At 26.2% G+C, this 22,441-nt stretch overlaps 1 protein-coding gene across 1 annotated transcript in view; it reads right to left on the bottom strand.

The window, feature by feature from the left end:
- Positions 1-22,441, bottom strand: part of LOC113558054 (cytosolic carboxypeptidase 6-like) — a 70,662-nt gene that overhangs the window by 4,277 nt on the left and 43,944 nt on the right. The window contains exons 2-3 of the mRNA XM_028188667.1: positions 20,900-20,991; positions 16,353-16,463 (exon numbers count right to left, since the gene is read on the bottom strand). Coding sequence (XP_028044468.1) covers positions 16,353-16,463; positions 20,900-20,991 — 203 coding nt within the window. The remainder of the gene's footprint in view (positions 1-16,352; positions 16,464-20,899; positions 20,992-22,441) is intronic.

Genomic DNA, 22,441 nt, shown 5'->3' with positions numbered 1-22,441 from the left:
GGTTGAATGAAAATTTCGCTTTGTGTTCATGTTATGTGTAGTGTGCACCTATAGGCGATAGGTCAGACTGTCAGAGAAAAGATTGCGATGGTGCGCTCTAAACATATTTTATTCATCTTAAAGCCATTGCAGTTCCACTAACAAGTATAATTTAATTTATTTTGCTTCGATAAACGTCTATTTCAATGTAGAAACGCGCCTGTTTATATAAAAACATGTCTATACATTGTACCCCATAAGCTATTATTATAGCAATTGTCAAAATACTAAACAATATATACTCAACTATAGTTTAAATTTTTTTTTGTTATACGCACCTGAAGTTCAAATTTTTATAAGCAGCTCGTGAGTATTATAACCAATGTATATACATTTTTTTTTCATATATATTTTAAGTTAATATTACTTAAATTTCTTTTATAATAACATAAATATATTTAAAAAAATAGGTAACATGGACAGATCTTTTGTCTACATACGAAGATGCCTAATAATGATGTCAGCAGTTTTTATTTTTTATTAATATTTGACTATTATTTCATTAAAAATAATTCTACAATAAATTAACCCACATAATAAATTTCAACGAAAACACGTGCAACTCTATAGTAAATCGATCAGACCATAACAATATATTGTCGATAACTATAACTATACAATACACATGAGCGAATACAATGTACTGGGGGAAATTTTTTAAGGGTTACATGGATTTGGTTTTATCGGTCGCATTATACTCAACACATTACGAACTTGCACAATAAACAAATCGAAGCCGGCCGATTCGCTAGTAGTGTTACAAAAGTAGGTATATTATATGGACGTATCAGTACTATAGACGTAAATTTAATTCGGTCCGAAAAAATCGAGTCCAAAGAAATATTTAAAAAAAAAGATTTTACAGACTTAAGACTATCTATTACCTATACTAGTATACAAACACAATATGTATGTCAAAACATTCTTAATTACAGTATCAATTGTTAAAAAAATTAGATACAATTATGCGTATTATTTAACAGTAATTAGCCATAAATATAATTTCAGATGTGGGACTGAAGAAGTGAAGACTGAACTGTGTAACTCTTGTATTATATGTACTTATCGTATTCTCCATACATATTATAAAATATGTTATGCCCATCATAATATTCATTTTATATCTACTATCTAGTACCTATGTAATGTCGCTATAATACTTTATACATTACGTTTTATTTTCACCATAACACTGATTATCCGGTGATACTCAAAAGCACAAATCGTCTATTTTTTCGGTAGCTTAAAAGCGCAAAACGAATTTGCACTTTTGTACCTTAGTAGTGGGATAAAAGTGCAAAAATAAATTGTATTACTTTATATAATAGTGTACACATGGTGCTATAAGTTTCAGCTTAAAATTTGACGCTCATTAAATTTATAGTTCTCAAATAAGTATATATCTAGTACTTTTATATTTAAAAAATAATGGTGATCGAGTTCACTGGAAGTTTAGTGTTATCGTTTCGTATTTTTCGTAACAAATAGGATGACGGTTGATAGTTAATCAATTAAGATAACTATAAAGTATTAACAATATAAACTTGTATCAAATGGGATTTTTGATTATTATAGCAGTAGTGGCGGATTTTTTCAATTTATTTTTCGGGTGGTTGGGGGGTGGGTCTAAAAAATAAGTAAGTTTATAACATTTAAAGAATACAACATATGAGTTATGAATTAATAATTATATTGTTCCATTATTATTTCATATACAAATTAAGTGTTTTTTAAAACAAAAATAGTAAACGTCTTTTTTTGCCAGCTCATTAATAATTTTTTCAGGTGTATGAACCTCTCCCCCCCCCCCGAAAACACACTATAGCACTATAGCAGTATATATAGCTTTAAAAATAATATAGATTATGATATGAATTTATCATTAGGCATTTTGTTTTTAATTGAAAAATGTTTGAAAATCTAGTGAATCATTTTAAATCGTACACGAAATATCCACCTAATATCTATATCTATATCAGTTTAGTTGATATCTGCGCAACGATCGTGAACGGTGTATGTCACTATGGCAGATAAATTAATAATGTTTTATGGCTTTAATAAAATACATTTATTTTTATAAAAAGTGTCTGCGCTTTCGGGTCATATTTTGCGTTTATATATAGGTTAGAACCCGATTGTCATATAAACGTCGTGACTTTTGATAAATTTATTTTGTAGAACTATACCATTCGTCTATCCATATGCATATTTATCTTGAAAACATTCGGTATAATATATGATGTCTACATAAAAAAAAAAAAGATTCCTACAAAAAATTAATACTCGTGTCGTATACGATTTATACGTAAAACATAAAAATATGATCGATAACATTATTTTTATTATTTCGTTCGATTAAAATGATCGGTTAGATATATCGTTTACGACTAAATTTTAAGTTTGGTACTTTCATTTTGCCACCAGACTCAAACCCGCAGCGCGCAATTTTAAAAATAATAAACTGTTTTTAAAATTTGGTAGGTAACGACTTAATTCAAACAAGTTTCATCGTTTATATCATCAATAATTGTATTTATCTTTGTAACTCACCAATGGTTTAAAATCGGTTACAATAATTGATTTAATCTAGTTGTGATAATGTATTTCAAATAAAATTTGTACATATTTTATAAAATATAGATATTTATTTATAATATTTTTGACATTGTGGTTAATAGTTGTTGCTGACAAATCGCGTATAATGATTTTATATATGGCTATATACTTGGCGTGTAATGAAGAACATATTATGTCTAGTAAATAAATCATTTTGAACAAATTCCAATAATATTACCTAACCTAAGGCTATAATAGTGAATCGACACACGTTTTCCATTTCCACGCACCGAGACCGAACATTTATTATTAAATACCTAATGTCATATAATGATAATAATATATTATATCATATAATATAATTGAAAATGCAACCATAACAAATTATCAACTGTCAAGTCGTCAAGGTTTTAAAAATAGTACCTATGGAAAAATGTGAAGTTATCTTATCGAATGTAGATACCAATATAGCATGAGACTGAGACATATATTATTGTGTATACTAAACATTTTATTAAATATAATTATTGTGGCGTGTATGCCATATACAAGCATAATTGTGAGCTGACCTAAATTTCAGATGTTGCTTTTTACCTATTACAACATTTTTTGGTTTTCTTATTCTTTACATAGGCCCTCTCTAAAAGTCAAATGAATTTTCATGAATATTTAGATATTAATAATTTTAATTAATTTAAAATATTTTTACATAATACGGGTCATTATTATTAAAAAATTATATTTTTAAATATTTTTTTAAGTTTTTTACTTTTTTGAATGACAACATATAGTTTTAATTTCATATTCCATAGCAGAATAATTTTCTGAGTATTTTGATATGTAAAATTCGAATTTAGGGCGAGTAGTTTATGAGTTATACTTATTAAAGTTTATACAAAAAAAGTAGTAGATAAACATTTTGCGGGGTAATTCCGTACCACTCCACTCCCCGCATTTAAACTTTAAATACTTATAACTCATGAACTACTCGCCCTAAATTCGAATTTTATGTATCAAAATACTCAGAAAATTATTCTGTTTCGGAATATGAAATTAAAACTATATATTGTCATTCAAAAAAGTAAAAACCTTAAAAAAATATAAGGATAAAAAATATAATTTTTTAATAAAAACGTTATTTTTTTTAACAACTTTAAACTATGCAAACAATATTTTCAAAAACATGAATACTTTTTGAAATAATGAGTGTTTTATGATAAAAGAATCACCCTGTATATATTAATAATAATAATAATAATAATAATTTATGACATAATTTAGAAAAAAATATGTTATATTTAGTTGATTACGTGTCAGGACCCTAATTATTACAAAATGTCAGATTATAATATATGTGCTAGATTAGGTAATGATGTCAGGTTGATGAGAAATTATTAAAATTGTTATAATTAACGGGTGTGTGATTAAACTTATAATAAATAAATTGCTGACAATATAGTGGATATTTTAATTGTAATAATATATTATAATTGTTTGTGTCATATTTGTTTAAATCGATGGAAATTTCTTTCAATATTTTTTTATGTTCTTAAAATTAATTTTAACCCACTGACGATAATATAGTTTTCCTGGTTCTTAAAATACAGATTGAAAATTGTGCAGCTACTACATCTTATCTGATATTTATCTGTGACTGCTAGCAATGGTACTATTTAGCGAATCGTGATTTATAGAATATATGATCGAAGGCGGCATTACAGGAAACTTTCTCATCTATTCGCCAATGGATCAATTCGCCACACTTATTTTATTTTCACTACGGATACTAAGCCGTAGTTATGATTTTAAACCACCTAAAACTACACAAATATCTGTTTAATCCAACAAAATTACGAAAAATCAAAAATATAGTTTGTCAGTAACGACACACATAATCCTAGAGTTGGAATCTTGTAGCCAAGCCCAAATGAAGGGAGTTTTAAATACGATATATGATATAAAAATCTGTTTCAGTAGAAACTAAAAAAAAAATTTTAATTGAATACTTATATGAGTTTTATATAATAATATATTTATTTTTATTTTAAGATTATAAAATATTTCACCACACCTGATGGTGCTATTAAATTAATTTATAATACCTATACAACTGTAGGTATTAAACTATCATCGGGTATTTTTGTTTTATATTGGAAGCCTCTAAAATCTTAAACTAGACTTGAATGCAGCATTTCATGATATCACATATTCATATTAATCGATTATTTATTATTGTCATCGAAAACAGAAGTCACAAAATGTACAATGTTTTATGTATTTTTTAACAATTTATGTTTGAAATAAACCTTGAGTAATGCATGGAATAAATGGCCGGTGCAAACGGTGCACTACATAGGGGACTTTGGTATCATGGATATCAAAAAGTATCATAAATGCTATAAATATAATAAGCAATAACCATGTAGTACCATGTGCAGATGACTATATAATGTATTGGGATATTTGGACAGCTGGAGACATTTTTTTTTTATTCATTTATTAAATAAAAATTAATAAGCAAACCTAGAGATTTATATGGAATTTTATTTATTGTAAAAAAAGATTTAGAAATAAAAATATGAGGGACCTTCGTTGAATATTTATAAGACGCCAATTAAAAATATTTTTTTTGCACCAAGGTCCCCAGAGTTCAAAGGACCGTCACTGATCTCGAGACAAAAGTCTTCTTTAATAATAAATTCATCGTAAAAGTACTAATATTGCAATATTCGTAGATACGTCGAAGTGAACGCGTCTTAAAACCTCCATAATCGCGGACAGATACATTAGAAATTATCAGACATAGATACACTTTTGACCTATACTTTGCGGGGGTTTGTAAACACTTCACAGAGTTCTGTCGTTATATTAAACGAAATAAGAATCGTCCATGTCACTGTGTAATAATGATAAGTGGCGACCAAATTCTTCGAACAGTGTGGAGGTATACGCCGTAAGATGTTATAAATACAATTTCTGAGCGAAGGAAATACTGAAAACTCATAATGCCTAATTGCACGGAGATGTGTCTGTTCGTCGAAAATATAATATCAAAACGTGTTAGGGACCGAGTTGAGTATATATTATTATTATGTACATAATTGCCACCAGTCGGATAATTTCATCGCGTAGTAGTAATATAAATAATGACAATTAGTAATATATTTAGTAATATAATAATTAATAATGTAACATAAATAAACATACATTACATATTATTATTCTTTTGAATTGCTTATATTTATGTTAATCAAATATGATGGTAATATTCGACATGCACCTACTGTACAACGGACTGAGTGGAGTGGTTACTATTACTTCCCATACATATATATATATTTTATTTTAAAATATTACTGTATAAATACAAAGTTTTCAGTATATGGGATTGTGTTGTTTTATTTAAAATTAAATCAATTGAAACAATTCTTTATGCATTTAAAAATTTACCTACAATTCATTAAAAACTCAATGCATAAAATATAATGTTATTAATAATTTTCAAAAATGTTCATATTTTCAATATTTTTCCAAACATTGATAAACAATCTGAAATCTTTGTCTTAAGTATTGTATTGATTTAATTGAAATTTTCCTTATATTTAATATTAATAAAGACATACCTACCTACAGTTAATAGTTTATACAGTAATGGGCAATGACTAATGAGTCGATATAGGTACTCATTTCTCAATTTATTCATTTAAATCTATTGATCGAATTAGTGATTTATGATTTATGTCATAATAAAAATGAGTTCTATATATTATCAATGTTGAATAAATTTGGCATTAGTTTAGCTAAAATTTATTATTTTTTTTTCAAGAAAAATACATGATATATGATACGTGATATATATATATATATAATAGCCCCTATTTTCTGTGTACAGTAGTAAATCACAAATAGACGAAATAAGTTTATGTTTACTAGTAACAACCCTTAAAAAGTCTTTGTCTAGATATGCTAAAAAAAATTTGGTAAAGTGTGTAGTAGAAAAATTTTCAAAAAATAGAGACTGATATATTATATATATATATATTCTAGACGGCTAGAAGCACGTGTCATCTTACATTCATTTATATTATTAGTTATATCACGTAGTCCCGCCATATAGGTATAAGGGTATAACTATATTTTGATTACAATTTGAAAATATATACTGATTATAATAATAATATCTAGTTAACGTGTAGCAAAGCAGTCTTGTTTCATCGCTTGCTCCGTGTATTGCTACCATGTTATCGGTAAAGTAAAATATATTATATAATCGTTTTATTTCAATAATATATATATATATATATGTTAAATTGTACTCGGTATAACTAAGTACCTGGTCTAATATTATTAACATCTATATACCATCACATTATCCCGTTTGGTATTAATCTGTAGTTGTTACACCGTATCAGAGAAGACAACGTCTTAATTACCTATCTAATTGTTAGTTTGTTACTATTACTATATGTAACAAAATAATATAAATTTACAAATTTTATTCAGATGGCAATAATTGCCTCCAAAAAAGGTATGTTCGTGACGTTATTAATATTTTAATTATAAAGTAAAATAATATTTGATGAAATCAATAAATTTATTAAGGATTTTAGATTTTAATACCAGTTAAATATAAAATGAATAATTCACTTAAAATGTTTACCAAGTACTTACACCGTGTTATACTAAAATATTCAATATATATAGTATTATTAAATTAATTTTTTTTTTTTTTAATTAACTAATCAAATATTAAATATTTAAAAGGAAAATTCAAAATATCTTTGGTGCTGATTATTCGAGTATGTCGAATACAAAAATATATGTATTCTTTACAAGATTAATGTTGGATTATATAAAAAAATAAATAAACATTAAATTTAATGATTCATTGGTGTGCTTAATGGTCTCTTAAACACGATATAATGACTAATAATTGGTCCATTAAATTGTATGAATATAGTACCATTAAATGTATTCAATTTTTTTATGCATGCAACTCTACATAAATATATCACGTCTATGTACCATGTCCATAATGTATATAATAATATTATATTGTGATAAATGTCATACTAAATACGTAAAAAACACGCGTACAATTATTTCTTTTTTACTGATCAGGTTTTCCACATGGAAATATATGGATTTTCATCTCTTCTCTAATTTTTTGAATAAGTATGTAATGGTTTTACGAAATAATAAAAATATAAACGAAGGTATTTAAATATTAAAAACCGTAAAAATGTCTGTGATCGCGTGTGTAAATAAAACGTTAACGTTCGCGATACTACTGTCGTACTGGCATTACATGCATATTTTTGTGGTGTAATAATAGTATGCAGTTGTCATGCAACTGTAGTTAAGACAACGAATTCGCCAATTAAAGAATGTCTATACCTAAAGACTCAGGTTTTATCTACCGCCAGCGTATTTATTTTATAGAGGGTGGTAGACGTCACTTGTGTAGTTATTTGTCTTGGTCTGGCCTCGCAAACATATACAACATTGTGTCAATATATATAGTGTTCGATGGCAATGCAAATATTGTGTATTTATAGTTGGATATTAAATAAGAGTGAATTGATTATCTGCTGAATACGTCCTGCTGTATACGTTTGTAAAATTAAGACAATAAATACGAATATCGATTATTGAGTCCTCTTTATGGTCGTAATCCGAGTAGAGTTGTGTGGAAGAAGCGGTTGTAGGTTGTGCACCGGGGTCTCGTTTTCCTACCAGAAAAATGTATATTACAGTATAGTCAAATTTTTGCTAAAAATTCCTACTTATTATTATACAAATATAGTTAAGTATTTTAAAATTAGTCTAAATATTTTGAAAAATTACTTACGTATAGAACATATAATGTACATGGTGATGAAAAGTGTCGAGTTTGTAAATTAATATGAGTATATGATTAATAAATTTTGAATAACCAAAAAATAACGATTTTATTATCTAATTTAGTTAGTAATAAGTTATTAAATATACAAATTTGTCAAGACTTGAACATAAAATGCTTAAAAAAAAATGTGTGCATTTAAAGGTTTACACCTTTGAATATACATAAAAACTTACGAGGAACCTTATATCATGTTTTCAAACCTTAGATATTAAAATAATTTAATATAAAAATAAAAATAAAACTCCGGCATAAATTAAAATTAACATAAAAAAAAAACAAGAAGTCTGCGAGGACTATATCCATAAAATAATTTCATAAGTGGCCGTCGATCCTGTGAACTCGATCGAACAATTGCCAAAAAAACAAAAAAAAAAAAAAAAAAAATGCGCGCACACATTATTAATTATTATAATATATTGTATCAACAATGGCCAAGGCGTACCTATTAATCGATGTCCAGGCGATATACACTTTATACACCGAGTGCTGTGTCTACCTCGCATCTTGCCCGTCTGCGAAACTCGCCGCGGGAAGGATTTCTTGGGCGTAATTATTATAATCCAAACATTATTTTCCTCCGTTCGTTTGAACGTTATGCGTAAATTGCCGAGGATTTTAATAAGAAGATAAATTATAAAATAACATACGAACATTTTATTTTACGTATTAAACTATTAACGCTTAATATAATATTATGCGTATAATCTTATGGCAGTTGTACACCTATAGAATAATATTTTTTTCACAAAAAAGCCAATTATTTATGCCTAAAATATCCTACAAGTTCATTCATCACGTTTTGCGTTATTGTTTTGTCTATATAATATAGCCACCATACACGAGCATCTGTGGTGGTGCGTTTTCTGCACAGTTTAGACGATGTGGCTTAGACGAACCGGCGACATTCTGCGGTTGCCGTTTAATAGTTTAAATAGTTATACTTATATGTTATTATAAACCTACTCAAAAATAACACACTTGTTGTATAGGTACAAATCTATACTTTTACTTTTATCCTCTGCACTCTAACCCACACACCCACACACCTCTTTCAATCCTTAACCCTTTTGAGACCACGGTCCAAAACTAATTAATGATAAATCAATTGTGTATCAAAATATGTATGCTATTTGTATTTGTATAACTCAAAAACAAATAACCGCAGATAATTTAAATTTTCACTAAATGTTTGAATTATTATTTTCTATTTACGATCAACTTTTTAAAATATTTCAATTCTTTTTGATCTATTTATAAACATGAGAAATTTTTGATTTTTTTTTTTAATACACATTTTTTTATATAAATGTCGATAAAAATTATAATTTACAGGGTAAAAATGGTTGAACATATAACACATTAAATTATTTTATAGTCAGAAATTCATAACATTTTTTTTTATACCAAAGATATGAAAATTTGATACAAAATACATTATTATACGTTTTTCAACTTATGCAGAAAAAATGATTTCGCCTAAGGCAAATACATTTTTATGAGAATTTGAAGCCTACATTTTTACGATATTGGATATTAAACCATAAAATAATTATTTTTCCTCAAACAATTTTTGATATTTTGTTATATTTCAAATAAAAGTAATAGTAGATACTTGACATTTTCACAAAATGTTTATATTACCATTTTTATTACATGATAAAAATTTTTATTTTTTTTTTTAGTTTGTTTTCCATAAATTATTCGTTGAGTCAAAATTCTTGAAAATATAAAACAACTCACACATTAATTGTTTTTATATGTGTATAAAAATATTAAAAATTAATTGGCACAATTTTTTTTATATGCATTGAAGTTAAAAATTTGACTAAATTATGATTAATTATAATATTATTTAACGATGTTAATTATTTTGTTATAATTTAAAATCATTATTCGTGGGAACTTAAAACTTTTATGTATTATTTTTTTTTACATAAAAATTTACTAAACTTAATTACATTTTTGATTTATTTTAAGGTATCTATTTTTATTATGAATATATATTTTTTTTACAGTATTTATAGAAAGATGTTATTACATTTTAATTATACAAGTCGATATAATATGATAAACATGTATATTAATTAAAATAATTCTAATATTAAAATAAATGCATTATTGTCGGAAAAACTATATTCACATATCATGTTATCAAAAATTAAATAAATTTAATAACTAGGTTGTGTATATTAAAAAAAACATAATGTGTTATTAAATTACATAATATTATTATGAAATATAGCTTGTGATATTATAACTTTTGAGTCAAAATCACCTTGTATCGTAAACCAGTATGTTAAATACGATAGGTTTATGGTATAAATGTTGTGTATAGTAAAATACATAATATACGTAATTTTTTAGATATTTAAGTTTAAATATTAACTATAAACTGTACATATAGCTATATCATGAGCAACCTTGTATACATTTTAAGTCAGCTTTAAAAATCGAAAAATTTATAAATTGTTAACTACAAAATAATTCATAAATATTTGTGATTTTAATGTATTTTAATTTTTAAATTTTGTCGAAATTTGAACATCAAATGCATATAAATAATTATTCTTTTGTATCTTTAATATTTTTAAATATTTATCATAACAATTTATAAGGACATTCGTATCACATTTTCAACGTATTTTACGGAGTAAAAAATGTTGAGAGGAAATTCTTACGATTAAATATCTAATGAAAAATTTGAACTTCAAACGCTTATAAACAGTATTTGCTACTTATGTGACTTTCGGTAAATTTTTTTTTATAGGTGAAAAAACATGAGTAATCTTGTATTTAATTTTTAAATCATAGAAAATCACCAACATTCTAATATCAAATGCATATAAAAATATTTTGTGACCATTTAATTTTGATATTTTTACTTGCTATGTGAGAAATTTATAAGAATCTTTGTGTTAAGTTTTCAAGGTTTTGTAATTGTGATTCATAGGTTGGATTTTTGTGCTATGTTAGATAATATTTTAAATTTTCGATTTTTAATCAAATTTTTGTTCTTGGGTAGAAAATTTTAATAGAAGGTTTCTCGTAAGTTATTTATACCCCAATTAAAAATATATTTTTTCGTTTTTTTATTAACTTCTTAAGTTTAAAACTAAAATAAATTCAATAAATTTATGTCATTTTGAAAATCATTTTGCAGTTATATTGTATTATCGAAAAACTGTTTAATTTAATAACGAAAAGTTTGAACGTTTATTACAAGATTCTTCATACATTTTTTTCTGTTAAAAATTAAAACAAATTAGCGTAAACTGTAGAGCAGATTATTTTTAAATTTCGTTATATCAACAGGTATATTATGTCACAGCCCAAAAGACGCAAGTCACAACTAGACTCGATTTACTGATTTGCAGCAGTACCAAATAATAATAGTCTTTTGAAACTTTTAAAACACTCTATAGTGAGTAGGTACAGTTCTATTCTATATAGTATACCGTGTACGAATAATTATTCAAACAATGTAGAATTTTTAATTATTTCAACTGCAGAAGCCATTGAAAAGTAAGAAAATCTAAACAGGAACTTTTATTGAATTCAATGTAATACTTATAAATTATAATATAAAGTTATATACGAAAAAAAAAAATAACACTTACTGTATATTAGTCTGTAGGATAGACTGCTATAATAATTATAGTCCATAAAATATAAATAACGATATGCTTGCGGCGATGTTACCTTTATTCAAGCAAGTCCCGGCGTAATAATTATTATGTGTAAGATAGTTTAGTTGAGAAATTTGTATCTAACAGAATATTACGTTCGGCACAGTCTTTTATTATATACTCTCTTACGTCTGTCGGAAAGTTTAAAACTGAAGTTATTAACGTTTATTAAATATTTTGTTGACGGAGAAACGTCGGACCGAATAAAGAATCATCGAAAAACATGCACAAGTAGAAAGTAATGATAATATTTCAGTAGCAATTCTAGAATACAATACTAATAGCACAGGCTGTGTAATTAACAATGAAAATTGAATGGGAATTGTTGTTATGGCGATGACGATGCGCGGATCAACATAAGCGTAAATGTGAGACATTTACCATGATGCCTATTGAAAATCTGTTGTATTATATTAACTGAACACTAACGTTTCCATTAGAACGAGCAAACAAGCACTTGCAAGTTGTAACTTTTATCCTACGTCAGTATAAAATAGTATTATAATATATGTTTACAATATAATTCGCGATTATCGGTTTTAAGTATATTTATATTTTATACATATTTTTCATAGTAATAATAAATTTATTAAAATTTCGATTTTTAAAATTTTTAAATATTCTTAAAAAATGTTGACCATAATTCAAATTCTTGAGATATTGTGTATTACTGAAGCAGTATGCTGTGACAAAAAAAACTTCTGAACACTTATTTTTTAATTTTAATTATTTGTTGGATGAATTTTTTTGATAATGTTGATGTACTTAATTCAAAATTCAAACGAGTAGATTTTCAGTCATTAAAATTTTTACGAGTATCTTAAGAATAATAATAGTCTTTAAAAATGGTTAAACATAAAATAAAGATAAGTAATATTGGATCTCTTATTAATTATACTAGGACCATCTTTATAAATTATTGTTATTTATATTATTATTAATATAAATTTAAAACTTTAAAATTATCATAGCCCTATATTTTCTAAAACCATTAGTATGGAAAAAATATTCTTATTATACAAAGTTTATTAACTTAAAAACTTTCGTTTGAATTTCGATTTGATGCGTCATAATTTAAAAAAAAATTTGCACTAAAGAATTAACAATAGGAAAGGGAGTTGTCATTGAAAAACAGAAGTTTAACAATATATAATAATTATAAAAACCAGATTTTGAATTACTGAACTATTGTGAATATTACTTATGCTTGTTGAATAACTTTGTATATCTAAATCTGCTTCAACTGAATTGAAAAAAAAATGAATTGGAAATCATTTCAATTTTCTTTAAACAATTTTATGTTTTAACACTGTAAAACTTAGGAAGCTTTAAACACACCTTGAAAATATTATAGTGTTCTCAAAAGCTTGCCACCCGTGGTGATCCAACCACCACTCCACCCTCCCCCCAAATTTGCCTGTCACCTTCACCCATCACGTTAATGTGAAAGACTTATTAGTCTTACGAACGGAGATTTTTCTTTTTAACCACGCATATTATTATGTACTTCTAGAGACCGCCAGAAGCGTTCTTTATACATTACAGTATAATACCTAGTACCCACCCGCATTTGCTAGGTAAATCTCACGTGACGTAAGATACGTCTATACGTAAAGGTGGGACGAATATTTTATTTACATATGATTTAAAGTTCGTGGATACGTATAGCTCGTGTACGAGGATTAGATTGACCTAATAATATAATATTTATGTCGTCTCACACACACACGAGTGTACATATTTGTACGGGTGGGTTTTACTGCGATTCCTTTTATGTACAAGTAAATGTGCAAATATAGTGGTCACAAGTAGTGTACATTATATATAATATTAATTAGTATACAATTATGCAAATACAGCAGTAATATACCTACGCATTCGTTGTATTGATGTCTGATGCGATTCCAAGGGCGAAGGCTTTAATACCTACATAACTTTACCAGCGATTGAAGACTAAATTTAGATTTCATTTTATTTCGCAGAGGTTAAATTTCCGTACGAAATGGGTCACCTTCATCGTGCACCCGATAAAAATAATTTGATTTTTTGGATTCGATATATCAAATAAAAAAACATGGTGGTCAGGCAGAGGTATCCCCCGACCATTTTTCATATTTTAGCAAGACTTGCAAAAATTAAAGTATACCGGCCGCAAAAATAATCCCATCTTCAAACACAACCACAACCATACATGAATCGGTGTATACATGTTTAAGAAAACGAATAATTAATATAATATATATAATTGTTCAATAAAATTATAAATAATTGTTAAATTATTATTATGATTTAATAAAAAATAAATAATTAAAATATACACATTTTATATTTTGAGCGGTTAATGTATTTGTGTTTTTTACGTTTATTACCAAATTTCGGAGTGAAAATGTTTAATATTCAACTTTGAGTGTGGTTTTTGGTAGTAAATTATAATATCTAGTTAGTGCTTAGCAATTTAAAAAAAAATTCCAAATAACTTAAAAAATAATCAGAGAAAAAAATGAAATTAATGAAAAACGTGGATGTTTTCACTAAACTAGATTTTGATAAAATCAATTTTGTTTTTTTTTTTGTTAAAGTTAAAATTAAATAAATGTAGGCTTGAATTTTATTTTATCAAATATTTATATTAGTTTGTTCCAGGTTTGATATAAATTTCATCATATTTTGTGTTTTTTTATCATTCCTAATTGTCCTAATTAAGGTTTTGCTGATATTGGATTTTAAACAAAAAATAATTATGTTTGTTATTTTGTTGTAATTAAAAAAATACTATCCGTAAAGGCTTGAATCTTTACAACATAATTTATTATATAAAATAATATTTTCTAAACTTTTTTTAAGTCACGTAACTTATGCCGTTCCGCAGCATTGATTTAATAAGTCAATTAAAACTACAGATATGATAATAACAAAAATTAGTTCAACTTATTGTATTAGGTAAATTAAAATCTGATTTAATTTTAAAATTATAAAGTCCCGACTAAAAGATAGGTATTCCAGCGCATGTTGGCCTGAATATACTCTGTAACGAAGCCTTTCTATTACATACAACGGAAACTTTTAACGGTCCTGCGACTGGTGTCCGTTAAATACATTTTTCACTGTACGCTTATAGAAAAATAAATTATTTATAGCAATATAAACTTATAATAAAATATCCTCACAAGTAAAGACTGACAGGCCTAGTAAAGTCTCTGCTTAGAATCATTTTTCATCGCGGTATACATTGATTTATTGTTGAATTCAAATTTAACATATCCATTACAGTGACCTAGATGAGATAGCAGTGTGACTTCTCCGGTTGCGTTTTTAATTATCAGTCCAAACTTTTTAAACATCGCAAGTACTTGCTTATATTTTTCTTCTTTTTGAATCCACCAGGTATTATTATATTATAATATAATGTATTCCGTTGTAAAGATCCTAACGCTCCCAAATTACAAATATTAGGTTTGAGATAATATTTCCGATGACCGGTTCAACACTCAAAATATATAACATATTATTCAATTAAACTTAGGAAGTATAATGGCTCAGTCTACCGAGGCTTAGGACTTTTACTAGCCCATTATCCGTTAAAATAGGTTAGAATAATTAAGATTAATACTTAATCTAACAAAATATAGTTCGGCTCACCGAGTTAAACTCAATAATATTCACCGCTTCTATCCGGACTAAATAGGTGTATAATTTATACCGAAAAACTCGAGTTATTATTATTATTATTATTATTTTTTTTTTACTTAACATTGATATTGTTGGGATGTGTTAATATTTTAATATTAAAAACAACATACTCCTAATATTAAAATACCTACTTTTTTTTAAAGCTTTTGTGAATTTTAAGATTCGTGTTATTTACATTTGTTATATTTGAACGAATGGTGTTTTATTTTTAAGTAAGTATATTATAATATTATATCAACGTAATTTCGTAACATCAATTTTGGTTAGTAAAGACAAGTTGATTTATTTAAAAAAAATACTATACCTATACAGTATCAACTACCGTAATTTATCCGAAATAAAAACTAAAACTAATTACTTGGTTGCGTTTTATCTTGATTAATGAAATAATTAAATTATATAAATACAAAATATATTAATATCTTTCAATATGATAAGGAAAAGTATAGGTATATTGTGTAATATAATATATTTACCTCCGTGACGTTCCGCATTTTTTAAAATCTCTGTTACAAATTGAATGCGCTTGTTCGTAACCTTCAATATGTTGGGATAACAATTTCGGAAACAATATATGTTTTTCGTACCTGAAAAAAAATGTTGTATTAGTTTTGATAATTACTATTATATTTTTATCGTATTTGTGTCAAAGATGTGCGTCGAAAATTGTTCTTTCAGTTAATTATGTACAGTCACATTTCTTATTTCAACTGAACAAAATAAAGCATTTTAAATAGTGACCACTTCGACGTATTTTTTTATTTTCTACGAAATAATTAAATTAAAAATCATAAATATACATAAACACTAAGTTATAAGTGATCTGAAACTGAGGGATGATAAAAAAAAAATCACATAAGTAATATAGTTTAATAGATGTAAGCATATATTATCTACAAGAGTAGATAAATAAAGAGTATCGAAGGATGGATTTTAAATTCAAATAATAAATATTAGGCTTAAAAATGTATATTTTATCTATGACAGGGACAATTTTTAGATTAAAACGAAACAATAGCACTTTAGTATTTGTTTTACAGAAAAGTTACCATGTATAGTTTTCATATTTGAATATTATACTCGTGTGATACGTGTAGAGATTAGAAATCGATCATTTTTACGAATTGTAAATTTACCTAGGGCTGTAGGCATACTTTTAAAACTAATATTTTTTTAGAAACTTTTCAGAACTGTTCCAAAAACTGTGAAAAACTACTTAATAGAAAATAACACTGAACAATTTAAAAAGTTTATGGACACAATAATCAATCGAACTTTTAAATTAAATACTATAAAACAATACCGATTACTGACTTATGCTGAGGTGAGATTATTCTGTCTTTTTTCACTTATTGTCTTAAAACCACGTAGGTATTAAATTACTAATCCATAGGAAATTAACCAATTAACGCGTAAATCCAAAAAATCGTGTTTAAAGTTTTCTCATTAATGGATTAAAGAGAAATACAACAGTCTAACTTTATCGTTCTCTGATTATTTAATTTATAGTTTATTTAAACAAAATCGATACGTTATAATTACCTATATAAGTATATTACCGGCTATATATAAATTATTTACCTCGTCAATTTAACAGAAGTTTTTGGGTTAATTCTGATGTATCGAAATGTGCAGAAACGACCCGTCTGAAGTGTGTATAATATAGTTAATACCTAGGTATAGAAATAGAACAGTTTGATGAGATTTTTTTGTTGTTGATATTTTGTAATTATTTATTATACTTCCAAGTGATGGTTACAACAGTAGAAATATCTTTAATAAACGAAACTACTAGAGATAAAAAACAAAAATTAATTACTTACAACACAGCGTAAATTATTCGCACTAATTGAAACTAAGGGATAGGTGTGGATAATCGATTTTCGCGAATAATTAAACAAAGGTTAAAACTTTAAAGTCAATTAAATATTAATATTATCAATATTGGTTATATTTTATGTTATAAATATTAAATTTTGAATGTATTATCTAAAAAAAAGATTACTTTAAAGCTAAATATAATACATATATTATAATTTGCTTGAAACAAATGCGCAGGTTCTAATAAAAGTTTAGAACCCAAAAATACAAAACAAAAAAACTCAAATTTAAACATTGAATATTAATAATATTGTTCTATAAAATTCTATAGAATATTGTGAGGTAATCGATTTGTGTTGAAAAATTCATTTGAGCAAATAGATATTTTCGTTGATAAGTATTTGAATACGGGAGTTAATATCGTTGATTACATTTAGTATTTTTGATTTATGATGTAATAATTATACGTCAGTGATTGATAGTGAAATATGGGTAATGGGTATTCCAAAGTTTATGAGGTTAATACTATCTAATTCATTATAGCCTTCGGGTTATAATCAAATCGAGCTGGAATACATTAAAAACCAACGAGCGTACCATATATAACCAGACGTATTTAACCAAACCATTATGGCTCGTGGAAATTGTATGCAGTCTCCGAAGTAAGGCTATTATATTATGTGGAATATAACCGAACCATTAAAACCAGAAATTATGTGCAAATGTAGAGCTGAAACTTCACCAGTCATTATAATAAAAATTTGTTTTAAGAATCGAATTTTTAGTGGTTTTTTAGAACTTATTTACCGTTTTTTTTTTTGGTTAAAAAATATATAAGAACGGTTTTTGCGACTAAATTAATGTTAACAAATAACCATAGACCCTAGTATATGCAAATAACGATTAAACAAATCGCTAAATTAATACTTTCATTATAGTTTATTAAATTGCAGATTTTTTTATACTATCTTAACAATAATTTTTTTTATTTAGTACAAATAAGACATTCCTAGTCATAGGCTGTCTATATCTATGGATATTTAGGCAAATTACAATAGTTTTAGCATATTAACGAGAGGATTATAAATAATTTTATACAAGAACTAAGGGATAAATATATCTAAAATATAAATTACAGAAGTAAAAATATGTTTACATAAAATACTAATATTTATAATTGTTAAAACTAAGTATAACGGAGTGAATAGCGTTTTAGAGCGCATTGGAAGCGCATGTGTAGTATGAAGATTTGAGTGTTATGAAGGTGGTTTAGCGTACGAGGTCGTATGGATGACCTCGTTTTAATCGACGTTGAGTTGGGTGAGTGATAAGATTATAATGGATTGCACTTGATGAATTTATAGAAATTTTTTGCTATGGTTTTTATATGATCTTCGATATTTTGTATTAGAAAGTCATCTTTGTGGAGATTTGCGTTTTTAACGAACCACGGAGCGTTTATAATTATTCTTAGGACTTTATTTTGGACCGTTTGCATTTTTTTTATGTGCAAGGATGCGCAGTTACTCCAAATTGGGCATGCGTAGGCGAGTAGTGGGCGTATGATTTGTTTGTAAATTAAGAGAGAGCATTTTTTTTTTTTACAGTTGATTTGATCTTAACAATAATAGTATTTAATACATTTTAAATACTTAATAATAAAAATGTTAAAAAACACTTGGGAAGTTGATTTGCTGTATAGTAGTTGTTGAGTGTATTCCTTAATTGAGTAAGTCACTGTAAGGGATGTGTTAAATTTTAATTCAATGATAAATCACTGCATGCGAAAAACGATTCCTAGTGGAGACGGTCTGTCAGCCTATATTCTAAAGATAATTGATTATATATTTAATCAGCGGCATGACGCGAGCTACATAAAAAAAAAAAAACCATGCCGCGACAGTGTAATATATGTGAAGCAGAATTTACCCATTTGTATATTTCCTTGTTTTTGTACGCGATTCATTAACTAGTGAGCCACTGAACCTATTTATTTCAAGTATGCATACAACTATCAGAAATATCGCGAAAATTATACTTTTGTAAATAAATTATATTTAAATAATAATGCAAATTAAATTTGAGTTATGAAGCAAAATGTCACACTTTTATAAATAAAAAGATAATGAATAATCGCGATGGTGGTCATATTTCTTAAATAGTCACCGAGTAGGAAAACGTTAAAAAAAACATAAATCGAAAAAAGACTAATTAAATAGTTGAAAATTTAAAATTCAATTATTGACACATAAAAGTCAAAATATTTTTAACATTTTCATTTTTTCACCATAACAAAAAATTCCAGCTTTTCTTTAATCATTGTTTTCTCAATAATTTTGAAAAATAATTAGTAAGAATTTTTTATTTTTGTTCCTTCAAAATATCAATAAAATAGAGTAAATTTACTCCTGAAGGTGATATCAGAGTGCCGGCCACACATAAAACGATACAAAATGATACATGGTTATAGGTACAGTATACACCAACATCAAAAGCCGTTCAAAATCTAAAAATATTCGGTATGAATATAACTTAAAAATTATACTTTTACTGTAAAATTTTACACCTCTGATAACTGATAATATGATATACATACATATATCATGTAAAAGAACAAAATGTAATTACAGTATGTAACTCGATTTATATGTATAATGTATAAATGTATGCTGTAAATTTTGATATTCAAGAAGGATGCTTGTTACAAGTATGGTAATTATTATGAATTCTTAAATATTCGTAAATGTATAATTTAGAGTAACATTTGTGTTAAAAATGTTATAGATATATAACAAGTACTTGTATAGTATAATACATCATCGTATGTATATACAATATTTATTTTTACCATCCATTATTGATGTGAAATCAGTTTGAGTTCCTTTACGATACATCACGTAGAGATTTTTACGGCTTAAGTATAACAATACAACAATACATAATATCCTGCCACCATATTATATTGTTCCACCGGCATCACGTTTTATCAAAGCAAGACGAAAAGGTTTGGCTTTGAATGCGAAGAACGCTCAATGAACTTTGTTTTCTCGGTTTCATTAAAAATGCACCCTGTATAAATTTAAAACTTCAACTATACGAGTTTACTTACAGTCACGAAAGTTTATATAGACACAGCGAAAGTTTTTAAAACAGCTTATGGCCTGCGGGGCGTGTAATTTAATTTAGAGAAGACCCCATCTACCTGTACACGTCGTCGTATGCGTTCCCGTAAGTAAATACACCGTGAAGAGACGAATGAGCGTGCATGTCGATTACCAAATCGAGTTCCATGTTCTGAAATAAAACATATATTATGTGTAAAAAAACATTCTGTATATACATAATTACATTTATTTATAAACTATGATTAACTAACTATAAAATTAAGCGTATATTAATAACTATTAATATACGTAAGTAGAGTGCAATATGATGCTAAGCTCGGATGTTTGACTTAGCATATTTTTTTCGCGCAGTCAGAACTATACCAGAGTATGATATAAATTTTGATTCGCGAAGTCTCTAGATACAAATAAGCATATTTTTGTGTATTTGACGTTTTTGAGAATATAAATGCATATATTGATAGTTCCTAGATTTAGTGGCATATTTATTTTATTTTCAATCTAAGATAAACATAACACTTTATACGGCTATAATTCGTTGGAAAATAAAAACTAATATATTCATAATATCACTATATGTATATACACGAATGTATAAGTTTGGGACAACAATTTCGGGTATATAGTATTGTCTAAAATTTCTAAAAATAGATGGCAAAACAGATTCATTTAATGGACTTCCTGAAGCTATAGAAACTATCGACATTGTTAACTTTAAGTACGCACCGGCCAACTCTGTAGACGTACAGTGGTCGTTTTAGGTTTACAAAAACATACTGTCAGATCGTCGAAGATCTTTAAAACTTGAAAATATATCTAAATCATCATTGTTATACAGTGTAATTTTAATATTTAGATTAATTAACCTACGTAACATTATATATTTTATTTATTTTTTGTAACTATATATTTTTGAAAAATAGATATTTTTAGTATACATTTAATAGTGTTATAATTTATTTTGAATCAATATTAACACTTTTACATATTTTTTTTGCATATTATATTTGTTGAAAATTGCTATATGGTATATTTGATATATTGAAAGGTACATATATCATATAATTGCATATTTTTAAATTTTTACATGAAATATTATAGTCTATACTGCATATTTTACTGTGGCATAGTAAGAAATCGTAACTGTGGTAAAGATGGAATTTTTTTTTCAAATTGTTTATAGTACCTATTTAGGGTAGAGATTTAAATGTACTTTGCAATGTTTTTTCAAGCTATATAAGTATACTAGCTTTGTTATAAATCCGTTCATATATTATTGACTGAGTATATTAAATACAATTTTATTTTTTTATGACATTTTACCATATGATGAATAGATGATACAACAGATTAAATTGATAGATATGTGGTTCTATAAAAATAAAAAATAACGCATACATACTTCTGTGTCATAAAAGAACTTTGACCGCTGAAGTCTGTATATAATATTATATAAAAAAAAAAAAAAATAAATAAAATAAAATAATATATAATATATTATACTCGTATTATTGTAGTATCTACAAAGTTAGTAGTTTTTTTAATTCGTTAATTAATATAGAAAAATGTGAGCAAGAGGGTCACTGTAATGGATATATTAAATTTGAGTTTAATGATAA

Source organism: Rhopalosiphum maidis, chromosome 3 (genome assembly GCF_003676215.2).
Source record: "Rhopalosiphum maidis isolate BTI-1 chromosome 3, ASM367621v3, whole genome shotgun sequence".
Lineage (NCBI taxonomy): Eukaryota > Metazoa > Arthropoda > Insecta > Hemiptera > Aphididae > Rhopalosiphum > Rhopalosiphum maidis.
The sequence above is the reverse complement of the archived record's forward strand: the minus strand, read 5'-3'. Positions and strand labels throughout refer to the sequence as shown.